Here is a 13,295-nt window from a genome sequence, read left to right as displayed (position 1 = left end):
GGTGGGGAAAAGGTTTTATTCAAGGATGTTCCTAGTGCCAAAGAAAGAAAATGTTTGGAGACCAGTTGTGGGTCTTTCTTTCCTAAATTTGTTTGTGATAGTGCCCAATTTTAAAATTATGTCACTTCATAGTCTGTTACCTCTTCTTCCTCTTTCAAGTTTCCTGGTAACACTAGACATAAAAGATGCTTATCATCACATCCATATTCATCCGGACTTCAGGCATTTTTTAAACTTTTTTGTGTGTCTGGATCACATTATCAGTTGTCTACCTTAACCTTTGGACTATCCAATAGTGTTCACAAAGGTTTTGGTCCAATTATAGCTTATTAGAGGCTACAGGGTATCCACATTTTTCCAAATTTAGGCAACCTGTTTTTCTTTGCAGTCTTTTTTAAAATGTCAGGAATCTCTTTCTTAAGTGAGAGGTCTGTTTCACAGGCTGGGATTCCAAGAGAACATTCAGAAGTCTTTCTTGACTCCTTCACATAAGACTGTGTTCTTGGGGTGTCAACACAGCACCTCAGTTCAAACAGTTTTTTCTTTCATAGGAAAAAATAGATCTTTATTTAGATCTATTTCTAAAATTTTCCATTCAGACTTTGGTCAATGCGAGACAATACCTCAGGATTTTGGATCTCATGGCATCTGTAATTCTCATGATACGACTGCATCTTTCTCATGTGGAGTCTTGTCGGGGAGTATCTGAAATCTCTTTTCACTCAGCATCACCACCCTTTATCTTTTCAGGTCCCAGTACTGGGGTTTGTCAGAAGAAAATAGAACATTTTTTTTGGTGGAGACATCAGATATCCTTAACTCCAGAACTCCACTTCTCCCTCCCTTCTCCAAAGCAGTCAGTCACCACAGTTTCTTTGGACTTTGCTGGGGATCATTTTCAGTTGGGATAAAAGTGGAGGGGGTGTGGAACACCAAGAACAGATGCAAGCACCTAAATGTCAAGGAGTTGCTTGCCCTGATCAAAGCAGTCAACTCTGTGAACCATCTTTGCTACCCGTGACCTGTTCAAGTGGTTACAAGACAATACCATAGTCACATGGTACATGAACAGGCAAGGGGGAAGCAGGTCTTACCCATTTGCAGACTAGCCTTGTTAGCTTGGGATATAGTTTAACAGCACAGTCTTACCTTGTAGGCATCCTACATTATGTCAGAGCAAAGTTGTGTGTCAGACAAGCTGAGCAGGACCAGGGAAGACCCTCACAAATGGAAACGATGTCAGGGGGATCTTCCAAGATTTGATCCTTATGGGGGGGAGTTCCTCAAGTAGACCTCTTTGGCTCCTCTCTGAACAATCAACTGGCAAAATGCTGTTCTAGGACTCCATACAAGAAGGACTGGAAGAAAGATACCTTTTCTTTTCTCTGGGCAGAAATGTTCCTGTATACTTTCCACCCTTTCCACTAATAGGGTACTTCAGAATATTAAAAAGGGGTCTCCAAGATCATTGTGGTAACTCCCTTCTAGCACAGGCAACCGTGGTTCTTCCTTCCTTTGGAAATGTGAGAGGCAACTAACACAAGCTGCCTCACAGAATGGATATACTCAACCAAGAACAGGGGTGTTTGATACACCCCTACAATGATCATCTTAAATTGACTACCTGGATGCTAAGGTCTTAAATCCTCTTAGGCACCTGTTTTCTGAGAATGTGCAGCAGGTAGTAATAGAGGCAAGAATGCCAGCTACTAGAAAATCATATATTAGCAAATGGAAAAGGTTTTCTAGTTGGTGCCAACAACATAACCAGCACCCATGTAGGGCTAGTTTTGCAATATTTGTATGAATTACTATCTTATGGCCTTTCTTGTTCCTCTATGAAGGTTCAATTATTGGCCATTAAATCATGTCTGCTCATGGATCCACCTCTTTCAAGGCAGTCTCATGTCAAAATGTTCTTGAAAGTGGTTTTGCATAAGAGGCCACCATGTAAACGGGTGGCCTCTCATTGGGATCTTAATTTTGTGCTGGAGAAGCTAACACTTGCTCCATTTGAACCAGCTAATCTGACTGACTTGAGGTGGAAAACTGACATGGAAAACAGTTTCACTGTTTGCTGTATCATGTGCAAGAAGGGTATCTAAGTTGCAAGCTATCTGAGTTTACTTTAAGCCAAGCTATCTGTCTCCTTGTTTTCTTTCTGGAACCTAAAAATGAGGGAGAAAGAATATGCCTTGCCTTGAATGTCCACAGACAACTCAGGTACTGTTTTATCGGAAGTAAATCTTTCAGTTCTTTGGATCAGTTGTTTATTTCTTGTGAAGGTAAGAAGAAGGAAAGACCTATGTCATTGTGTTGAAGAAATAAGTATTATCTTGTGGTTTTATTATTTATTATTAAATATTTTTAAACCTTTCAACTGTTTTGTGTAGAGATAATTTAAGCTCTTAGCGTACATTGCATGTATTTGGTGATACTGTCCAAGCCACTCCAATAGCTTTAGCCCTGGGTCACACTTACTATTTGGATAACATTAATATTACACAGTGAAATTGGTCACCCTTTGGAAGGGCCTTATTAGTAGCTGATAAGAGTAGTAGGTGGCAGTTATTGCTACCTTATAGCCTGGCAGGAGGGGGCACAGCTGGAGAACCTGTGCCAGCCTTCCACAAGAGTGTCTGTGTATTTGTATATAAACCAGATCTCGAAGCGTGTGTGTGTCAGCTACTTAGGCAGGGACATGAAGCACTAGTTGGACAGAGAGGGTACTGGAGGTTTTGGCTTGACTACTTGGCTGGGATCTGAACCCTGTAGCTGTGCCAGTGGGGAGTCTTATTAGGGATCTGGAGAGAAAGGGAGAAACTAGCCCCAGACTGACTGTGTGATCTCTGTGTGCTCTGTGTGTGTACTTGTTATTCTTCCCAATGTGCACGCCCCTCACAGGTGCTAATGGTGAGGATTGAGGCTCCTTGATTACTGGACCAGTGCACTGGAGTCACAGAAGGCTTCATGGATTTGAATGTCATCCTTGCACATCCTTGCATGTGATCTGCCTGGTGTGGGAATAGAAACCACAGCCTGCTGCACCAAAGGCGAGTGTGCTATCTGTTGCACTACTCATGAAAATATGACAGAATGCTTTGGGAAAATAAAAGAAGGAAGCATATAAGCAAACTGAGATGACGAGAGAAAGAGATTGGATAGGATAGTACATAATTGTTATCTAGGGTAAAGGTGAAATGTGTTTCCAGAAGAAATTTGGAAACCTCTAAAAGAAAGAAAAGGTAAATTACAAAAGGAAAGTAAGACAAAGAATATTTGTTGAAGACTAACCAGAATTAAGGAACAAGTGCAGTGTAAGCAGGGTCTGAAGAAGTCTTGCTCACTGAAGCAAGGCAAAAGCACTTACTCTACGTGTGGTCTGTTGATTAAAATCTGTTGGAGGTTTACTTGTGGTCTGCCTTTGGTCCTTATCCATTTTGGAAGTTGTTTTAACTTTTACCAGTTTGTCTCATTGTAAGCAGGTTGCCAGACTGTCCCTATTTGAGTGGACTGTCCAGGGTCAGCAGCCCAATCCCGAGTCCTGCACTGCCAGTTAAACTCCTGCCGAAACAGCCTCCGCTTTATGATTTTTGATTGGCTCATATACCGGCATATGGGCTAATCATAAATCGCAAAGCAGAGCCACTTCTGCTCAATGCCTAAGGAAGAAATGGTTTGTTTGGTGACTGAATGTGAGGAAAAGATGGAATATGACATTGTGGTTGCTTAAAAAAACAGTAAGAGGGGATATAGAATATACCATAAAAATTAAATTTCTACTCAAGCAAAAATAAATGATGGAATTGAATATCTTGTGGCTAATGTAATGAATGGTGTTGCATTGCAAATTGTGCTTGAATAAGTTGGTGGAAGTGGAGAAGCGTTTCGTGGTCAGAATAATTTAGCAGATCTGATGGCAGTACATCCAGACAGTCTTTTGTTGCTGTAGCATCCAGTAAACAAACAAAAAGGAAGGTTGGTGAAGAAATGTGAAACACTTTTAGTATTTAGGTCAGAAGAGACGTTTGTGGTAGTGTCTGGAATCAACATCACAGAGGTGAATTCATTAATGTATGACTTTGGTTTTGAAACAACAGTTAAATCACGTTTTTAATCTAGACAAAAATAAAGGCTTATTTGGAAGAACTTTTTAGAATGTTTAGTGTACAGTATAATGGTGAATACATTAAGAAAGTCACAGTTGTTACTGTGGAAAAGAGGAGTGTTGCAAAGTAGTATTCAGAAAGTTGTAGAATAATAGAAGAAGAGCGTTGTTTAAGGTTCACCATCTTTATTAAGCATATTTTACAGGTGATTGTACTTAACACAATTGTGACAAGTAGGATGCTGTGTAATGACATTAGGTTATAGAGAAAGAATGGAAGAATGTGGCCTTCTCGGGGGTATATCAAGGAAAGAACTATTTTAGAGAACCAGGTCCTTTTTTACCTCAGAGGAGAACTCTGCGGAGCAGGAGTTTTTACCTACGTTGTAGGTAAAGTGTAGAGAAAGGGAACATGTACAACTAGGGAAAGGATATGAAGCTAGGGAAGAAAATTCTAGAAAAGATTGGAATTTTGACTGACAGGTAGATGTGTAACTTACAGAACAGATAATATTGAAGTTAATGACTCTACCTGTGGAAAGCAGAATAGATTAATAACCAATACCAACAAGTTGGATATTGTTTTTCTTCTCTTTGTACATTTAAAATATGTTTTGATGTAGCAGCACGGGACATTTCTTAAGTTAAATATGCAAGTAGTGTTAGACTAAAACTGCTTTGTACCACTTTGGCAAGGCCATCTAGAAGTGTAGCCTTTAATTGATTAACACGTGAAACAAAGAATATTAAGTGGATGTGCAGGAGAAGTAGCAAAAAGTTACAGAAGAGTGAGATTTCACATAACTGTCAGAATGAGCTAAGAGAATACATTTTGTGGAAAGAAACACATTTTTTGTTGATGTTACATGTCAAAATTTTGAAAATTTGATGCAAAACAGAGAGTTATGTAGCATGGTGTAACAATCAGCCTGCTTTTTTCCATTTTTCTACATGGGGTTGGAGTATCATGTTAGCTGTCACCAGCTCTCTTGATTCAATGCAACACTCCTGCCATCTTAGACACACATACCTGACTGTGTCAGGTCTTCTCTCACACAATCCATTCACCTTTTTGCTGGATGTCTTTGTTTCCTCTTCCTCTCTGTCCCAAATCTTCTTCACCAGATTGTCTTCTGCTTTTCTGCATATGTGTATTAACCACAGTGATCTGTTCCTTTGATCTTTTCTGCAATTGGAGCTAATTTGGCTTCTGCTGTTATGTCCTAATTTTTTCATCTGTATCACAGTGTTCATCCTACTGCCCTTCTCACGCACTTCATTTCCATCACCTCTAGCTTCCTCATCTGCTGTGCCTTTAGTGCCCAGGTTTCTGTACCACACATTAGTACTGGTCAAACATGGTCTTGTAAACCTTACTTTTCAGCTTCTTTTGCATTCTTCTGCCATAGACTACACCCAAGACTCTATGCCAGTTGGCTGTAGCCTCTCTGATTGTAGTGTTGACCCCTTCATTCAGACTTCACTTCTCTTTAAACACCCCTCCCAGATACTTCAAGCTATTAACCTCTTTTACTATCTTCACTACTGTCTCATTTCTCAGTTTCTCCTGTTTCCCCCAATTTGCTGCCATTACCATTGTCTTATCTGTGCTTAGTTTCATCCCATGTGCCTTCAGTTTTGCTTTCCATTGAGTCCTTTGCTGAATTTCTTGCTGAAAGTCTAGCTGTAATGCCACATCATCTCCATACAGCAACTTTGTTGATCTATTCCCTCTGACCTGCTTGCTGATGTAGTCTGTCACCAGTATGAACAGCAGTGGGCTCAAAGCTGAACCCTGGTGCACATCCACTTCCATTGGGAACCCATCTGTGTGAGACCAAACGCTGTCCATACTTGAGTCACCGGGTCCCTGTACATACCCTGCACTAATTCTACCAATGTTTCTGGGACTTCAAAAGACCACATTACTGCCCAAATCAGCTTTCTTGAGACTTTGCCATATTCTTTCTCCTAGTCTAGGAATGCTCACTTGGACTCTTTCCACATCTGTAGCTTCTTCTCAACTATCTGTCTCACTGCAAATATCGGGTCAGTTGTGCTGCATCCTGATCTGAATCTGAAATGCTCATCTCCCATCTTACATTCTACTACTCAACATATCCATTTATCAATCAACCTCTCCAGAACTTTCATGCAATGTGGCAGGAGTTTTGTATATGTAATATATATATATATATATATATATATATATATAATAAATATATATATATATATATATAAAGCATTAATAGGTAAGGTCGGAAAGACTGGTAAAGTACAAAGAAGAAATAAAAAAATAGTTGACAGATACTTGGAAAAGAGATTTGGATAAGGGAGAAATGTCATAGGAGTAGGTGATGTTAAAAGATAAGACAGGGTTTTGAATGAATACCATATATTGGAAGCTGTTTGGGAAGAGGAAGTATAAAAAGCAGCAAAATTGGCCAAATTGGCTCTTTCACCTAGAGACAATGAACTGGATTCTGATTCCTGTATGGGACTGAAAGCTTGGTAAGAGGCCTCATTTTTGAGAGTACTTAATGAGTGGTGTAATGAGCATAGTATAATTTCAAGAAGTACTATATGTGATTAAGGTATTTTGAGGAAAAAAGATGAGAATGACTTCAAATGGAGACCTGTTAACTTTGAATTTAAGATTCTGGTCATGGTTAAGGGGATCATCAAGTGCATGGTGCAGAACAGGCCAGACTGCAGCTCATATGAACCAGTACTGACTAATAACCTGGGCACAGGAGAAGCCAATGAAGAAGGGTAGGAGTACATTGGTTGATGTCAACCTATCCATCCTAGGCGGAGGGAAGCATTTGGGGTCCAGAACTGTTCTTGCTTCTACAGTAGAATAGGTGTACAGCATGCAGCATATGGGCTAGGGATGTTTACTTTGCTCTGCTAAACCATGCTCATGTGGTAACCTTCACAGCATGTGTGTAGGAACACTTACTTGCAGAGATAAAGCAATACTAGACCCTTACATCTGTATCTGATGGGAGGCAGAAAAAAAGAAAATCATAACTGCCTGAATAATAGTCATTGTTGCTTTCTTGGGGTGAATGAAAATGGTCACTTGTAATAGGGCTATGTGTTTGTCATACAAGGGGGTGGGGAAGCACACAAAATATTAGGAGTGGTTGCAGGAGTTTTACTTATTGAATGATATAATTTTATAGCAGATCTGAAATAAGGACACTAGTGAATGGTTTCATAGGAGATGCTTTAAAATTAGGAGTGGAATAATCCAAGAATTACAGCACTTGTCTGTTTAGGTTGCCTATCTATGAGGTTGTTACACATATTAGACTTGTAGAATCCACATAGAGAATGAGATGGGGGTGGAGGTGATGATCACATTTTCCATTAACTATTACATACATAGCATCATTCATACATTTATTTTAAAAACCTTTTATGTCCAGTTTAGGGCACAGGGAAATGTAACATATGCATGCAAATATTCAGAAGTGACATTGGTCTTGGTTGCCCTTACTGACCCAGGAATTTAGCAATCATGTTGTAGCAGCTGTGTAGACATTCCACTTCAATTTCTGCATCACAGATCTCAGGTCTCTATTTCCTTAAGCTTACGGCTAGGCGACTACCATTCTGCTAGCTGCCAGCGTGAATTAATTTTAGTTGAAAAGCTTCTGTCATCTCTTCTTTCCAATAGCATTCCACTCACAAGATTGAAAAGAACAAACTGAAAAGATGTTCTGTATGGGCTTTGGCCAAGATACATGTTCATTTTCTTCACCCATATTTCTGGTCTTTCATTACCTCTCTGAACGTTTTTTCCTGTATTCTTCTTTGTGACCCTCATTCCAGCCTACCATCTGGCCACTGGCATTATTGCCATTCAGTCCCCATCATTGTGGCAAGAATTGTTCATGATGTAGCAGTCACCCAGGCAGCTTTGAGTTTCTGGCTTAACCCTTCCCTCAGCAGTTGATGTGAGAGCCTGCTGCCTTTTCCCCTTGGGCGTGTATGTTTCCACACATGCCCCATGAGGACTACAATGTGAATATGGCTTGGCAGAGCCAAACACATGTCCCTGTCCCATAGTGTTCAGTGCAACACAGCTTTCTTTCTAAAACATATTATCACTGTAGCAGGCTGATATGCCTCCTTCCCTCTCTGCAAGAACTGACACTGGCCACTTGCACCCACTCTACCATACTGGACTCCTCCAGTGACCTGGTCTCGGGTCATCAGGGTTATAGGATTTCATTCCACTATGTCATGAAGCTGGGCCTGTTTTGTGAGCTCTTCAGCACTAGTCATAGTTATTTATGTATTTTAAAATCTACATAGCTCTTACTGTTAATTTCCATGTATGTCAAGACAAAACCCTTATCCCTTTTCAGTATAAAAAAAAGCTCATTCTCCCTCCATTTGAACCAACTGCAGAATTAAAGTTTGTGCTTTGGAAGATACTGTTTCTAATGGTAGCTATTACTAGAAATTGTCTGAAAAGCTCTGCAGTTGCAGATGCTTAGAGTGCATAGCAATAGGCCATATGTTACTGGTGAAACATTATTTTAATAAATAACGTGACTGTCCATTCACTTCTGGTTGAAATTTTCCATTGGTTTTAATGGGAAGTTGTTGGGTAATTATTTGTTTAGTACATTTACAGTACTAGCCAAATAATTATCTCACACAAGTGTAATAAGAGTAACTTTTTAATCAGCTTCTTACCAATTTTAAAATAGAAATAAAACACACTAAAACTCTCATATTACAACTGATTGTCACTGTTGACCCAGCTGCATGTTCTTGCTGTTTTTTTTTTCGGTCAGTACAGCAGTGGGGCCTCTTGTCAGAGGGATGCTCTGTGCAAATGCCCATTTTGAACCCCCCAGTCTAGTCTTGCATTTTACCAAGGATTCTGTGAGGTGGCATGTTGTGTAGAATGGATGATTTTTGTACAAACAGATGTTCTTGTGAAAAGAGTACCTGACCTCCGGGACTTCTAGTAGCAACAAAAAGGTTGTTAAGCTCCCTTAAGTGCTGTTATGATTGAGTCTTTCATTAGGGACATTGCCGGTTGGTTAAAGAGTTTTTAAACATGGAGGATTCAGTGATTGTGTTTTCCTGCTCTAAGTGTACTGGAGGATTCAGTGATTGTGTTTTCCTGCTCTAAGTGATTGTATTTTTCTGCCTGGTTTCTCTGTTGCTTATTTGTTATATACTTTTCAAGTTACTTAAATTTATTTAGCAACAGAGTGCTTACCCCTTGGCCTGCACTTTATTATAGCTTTTAACCATTGGTAGAAGTCCATTCTGCCACACTTATAAAGAAGTGTCTAACAGCTTTTAAAGATGTTTGTTTTCAGAGGACATGTCATTTCTGCTTGCTGTCTCATTGACAGTGCCACAGTGCTTTACTGGTTTTTGAAAATGTTGAAAGCTAGAAAACACTTCTCACTCCTACACTTTATTTTTTTCTGTAAGTGGTAGTACATGGAGCATCTAAAGCTCCATGCACTACAAAAAAATTGCAATTATGTCTCCAGTCATAACCAGCTGTGTTCTTGACATGGATGCCAAGATTCACCTCTTGAACTTCGCTCTGGAGGTAAATTTCTTGGCATCAGTGTCTCAGACACATATTATACTACTTTTGATTGGAGACCCAGTCATAATACTCTACATCTTATGTTGCTATTTGATTACTGATTTATTGTATCTTTTGTTTGGCTGCTTCTTTCTTTTGTGGTAGTGTGTAGAATAAATTATTTTGCAACAAATACCAGTTTTATTTGTATTGTCTGTGTTAGCAGTTAAGTTACTTCAGCTATTTAACTGTTAGAGCTTCTAGATACTGTTCTTTCTTTGGTCAAAGCTCTTGATGTTAATATAAACATAATTCCAAGGGTGCGCATCTTTCCCTATTTTCTTCCTGCTTTTTTTTCATGAATCATCCTGCTGTTCATATCCCCTGATGGGAAAGAACATGTAATTCTGTTAATGGTGTTGCAAAAGATTATAAAGTATAACAGATGCTGTTACCTCTCGGAATAAAGTATGTACATATGTATCATATGAATGAAGACAGACATATTACTCTCTTTTATTATTTGCTGTGTATATATTGCTATGTCTGTATGTGAAAATTGATTTATAAGGAATACACCTTATGTAGGTTACACTCTGCTGTAATATGCTGTATCTGTTTACAGTTCTTCTGTTGTAAATGTGGTGCTTTTCTCCACGGGCGTCCGCTGAAAAAGGACCTCTGTCCAGTCAGACTTTCCCAGTAAACAAATGTAAAATAAGTAAAATAAATAATAACATAAATAAAAATATTTACTAATGAGTGAAATGTGTTTTAATTAAGTTTAGAATGGTCCATTTTAATCTTCTGATCAACCATTGCAGTCTGTAAAATTTTGGAAAGAGGACACACATTCAGCATAGTTCTTTTCAAAGGACTCAATTGCATGTCTCTTAAGAATGTAAAATGACTATAAAAATGCACTCCCATTTTGAGAAAAGGAACAAATGGTGATATTAGAATTCGTCAGTGTCTTGTGAATTTGTGTCACATAGGAACCTTAAACAGGTCAGTATGTTCTGTTATGATCTCACAGTGATTAAGCCAAAATAATATTTTATCTTCGGTTTTGGTTGCATTGTGCATATTAACTGGAAAAGTTACTTACCTACTCTTGTTGATGCAGTGTTTTTATCGTTTCAGCTCCTAGAGGAAAACGAGGATGGAAACCCTTTTATGCTATTCTGAAGGGAATGATCCTTTACTTGCAAAAGGTAATGTAATACTAGACATTTCTGTAATGTTATAATCAGTGAGAAGGAATGGACTATAGTTATTCTTACTGTAGTAACATTTTCTTTGTTTCAGTGATGGAATAATTATTTTTCTCCCATTGTCAACCAGATGAAAGAATTGATCTTCTGAAGTACATAGATTATCATTCATATTTTCTGCTGAACTCTGTGTTTAATATATTTCGCATTGTAAAGTTTTCTTAATAAGGAAATTATCACCTGCATTGTTTTATATTGTTTGCAGCTATTTCTTCAGAGTTTAGTATTCCTAATACTGTACTAATTTGAGGGTTTATTAAGTCATGTTCATCCTTTTACTATGCAGCATTTTGTGGAATATTGTGCTTCTATAAGTTTTTTGCTTTGTTTTTAATCCCTGTTTGGAAAGCAGTGTATGACCAGAAAAATGTGGCATATTCACTTAAAATTTTAAGGACTTTTTGTGCAATGTTTCCATATAAAATCTCATTAGGTCTTGCACATTGCTTTAAAGACATATCAGCAGTTTTATTATGTCATTTTCATGGTACGTTTAAAAAGAATGAAAATTTCACTTTTATGCAGAGATGTATAGTATTTAGATCTGATGTTTTAACAGCGTATATGTATGTTTCTGATAAGTTTTAATTTGCTACCATGTACCAACTGGCAATAAGTTAGTTTTATGCTGAATGTTTTAAAAATGTTACGTTTTGTTAGTTTCAGACGGCCTTTCTGAAAACGTAGTCCTACTGTCAAATGTTCATATCGCTGTACTTTTTGTTTTTATTATAACATGTCAAGACAAGAAACCTGCAATCTTAGCCTTTTATTATATAATGCACCAGCAAGTAGGACGCTAGGACACTATACTAAAGTACAATCAGTTCAAAGACGGAAATATTGATGAAGCATAGTCAAACTGCAAAACCATCATCTGTGAGACTCACTAAGAACATACGTTTCAAAAGCATTAAAAATCTACAGATGTTTTTTTTTTGGCAAGGGGGCAAGCCTCCCTGCACCCCCAAACTTACACACACACACACACACACATATATATATATATATATATATATGTATATATATATATATATATATATATATATATATATATATATATATGTATATATATATATATATATATATATATGGGTTCACTTCATGTAAACGAAATCCCACTTACCTGACTTTCATAACATCGAGCCGAGAACACCGAAAGTCCAAAACACCGACCACTCATAATACCAACGTTTAACTGAAGGTAAGTAACCCGCTGGCCAACCCGACAAACAAACTGAAACGGACGCAAACAAAACACACCCATGTCAGGGGCTGTGCACCCACAGCCCCCTAACTAAATATACTAACTCCGAGATTGCATTATGGGGGAGGTAAGGGGCAAAGTTCAACATGCTGGCCAAGCAGTTACTTAACTTTAGTTACACATCGGTGTTTCAAGTGGTCGGTGTTATGGACTGTTGCTACTTTTGGCTCGATGTTATGAAAGTTGGGTAAGTGGAATTTCATTTATATGAAGGGGACCAATATATATATATATATATATATATATATATATATATATATAGAAACTCCATGATCGCGCTAACACAAACAAGAAAGAGAAACTTCCCAAAATACTTGAATCACTGCTGACACACACATACAAACATCACAAGCAGTGACTTCACTTACTAACTTGCAATCCAAAACTACAAGAAAAGTAAGAAATATAACAAAAATTAGGACAGAAAAGCACAACACATTACTGAAAACCTGCATAATCTTCAGCATCACTATTCAAAATGCCCCATTTTGACAAGTTAATCAGTCTTGGTTATTGTCTCAAGGTTGTTGTTGCATCTTTCGGCTTTTCCCGGTTAGGGGTCGCCACAGCAGAAATCCGGTCCGCTAACGTTTGGCAGTAGATTTTTACGTGCCGAGTTGCCAGCCCTGACGCACAACCTTCAGCGAAGGTACGCCCATTCATGCATGTCTCCACACAGAAGACGCCCTAGCTGAGAATCGAACAGGACAACGTCTTACTGTGAGGTGACAACGCTACTGCAGCACCACCACCATAGTGGTAATGTAAATAATATGAATAAATGTTGCGAATGTTACTGTTGCTTTTAAAAAAGATGTAAATATTATGAATGCATACTGAAAGTACAGGTTCTGAATACATGATTATTGCATGGTTCATTTGATAGATTTTTATTAGCCCAGTCTGGCATATATAAGTTATAGTCCTACCAATTCAGATACTTTGGCCTGTAGTACAGTGGGCCTGTGTACCTGAAGAAACAGTTCTGAGTAGTGTACTGCATTTAGAAGAATTACTCTAGATTTCACCTAAGGAAACCTGGACCTCTTCCTAGAAAGGAATTCAGAGGGAAGA

At 38.3% G+C, this 13,295-nt stretch overlaps 1 protein-coding gene across 1 annotated transcript in view; it reads left to right on the top strand.

Annotated features, from left to right (window-relative positions):
• Positions 1 to 13,295, top strand: part of LOC122791395 (PH and SEC7 domain-containing protein 3-like) — a 1,011,223-nt gene that overhangs the window by 535,671 nt on the left and 462,257 nt on the right. Inside the window, exon 4 of the mRNA XM_044059134.1 lies at positions 10,824 to 10,894. Coding sequence (XP_043915069.1) covers positions 10,824 to 10,894 — 71 coding nt within the window. The remainder of the gene's footprint in view (positions 1 to 10,823; positions 10,895 to 13,295) is intronic.

The sequence above is a fragment of the Protopterus annectens genome, chromosome 17.part0 (genome assembly GCF_019279795.1).
Source record: "Protopterus annectens isolate FY-2018-M chromosome 17.part0, PAN1.0, whole genome shotgun sequence".
NCBI classification, from domain to species: domain Eukaryota; kingdom Metazoa; phylum Chordata; order Ceratodontiformes; family Protopteridae; genus Protopterus; species Protopterus annectens.
Note: the sequence above shows the minus strand (reverse complement) of the source record. Positions and strands in the feature narration are given on the sequence as shown.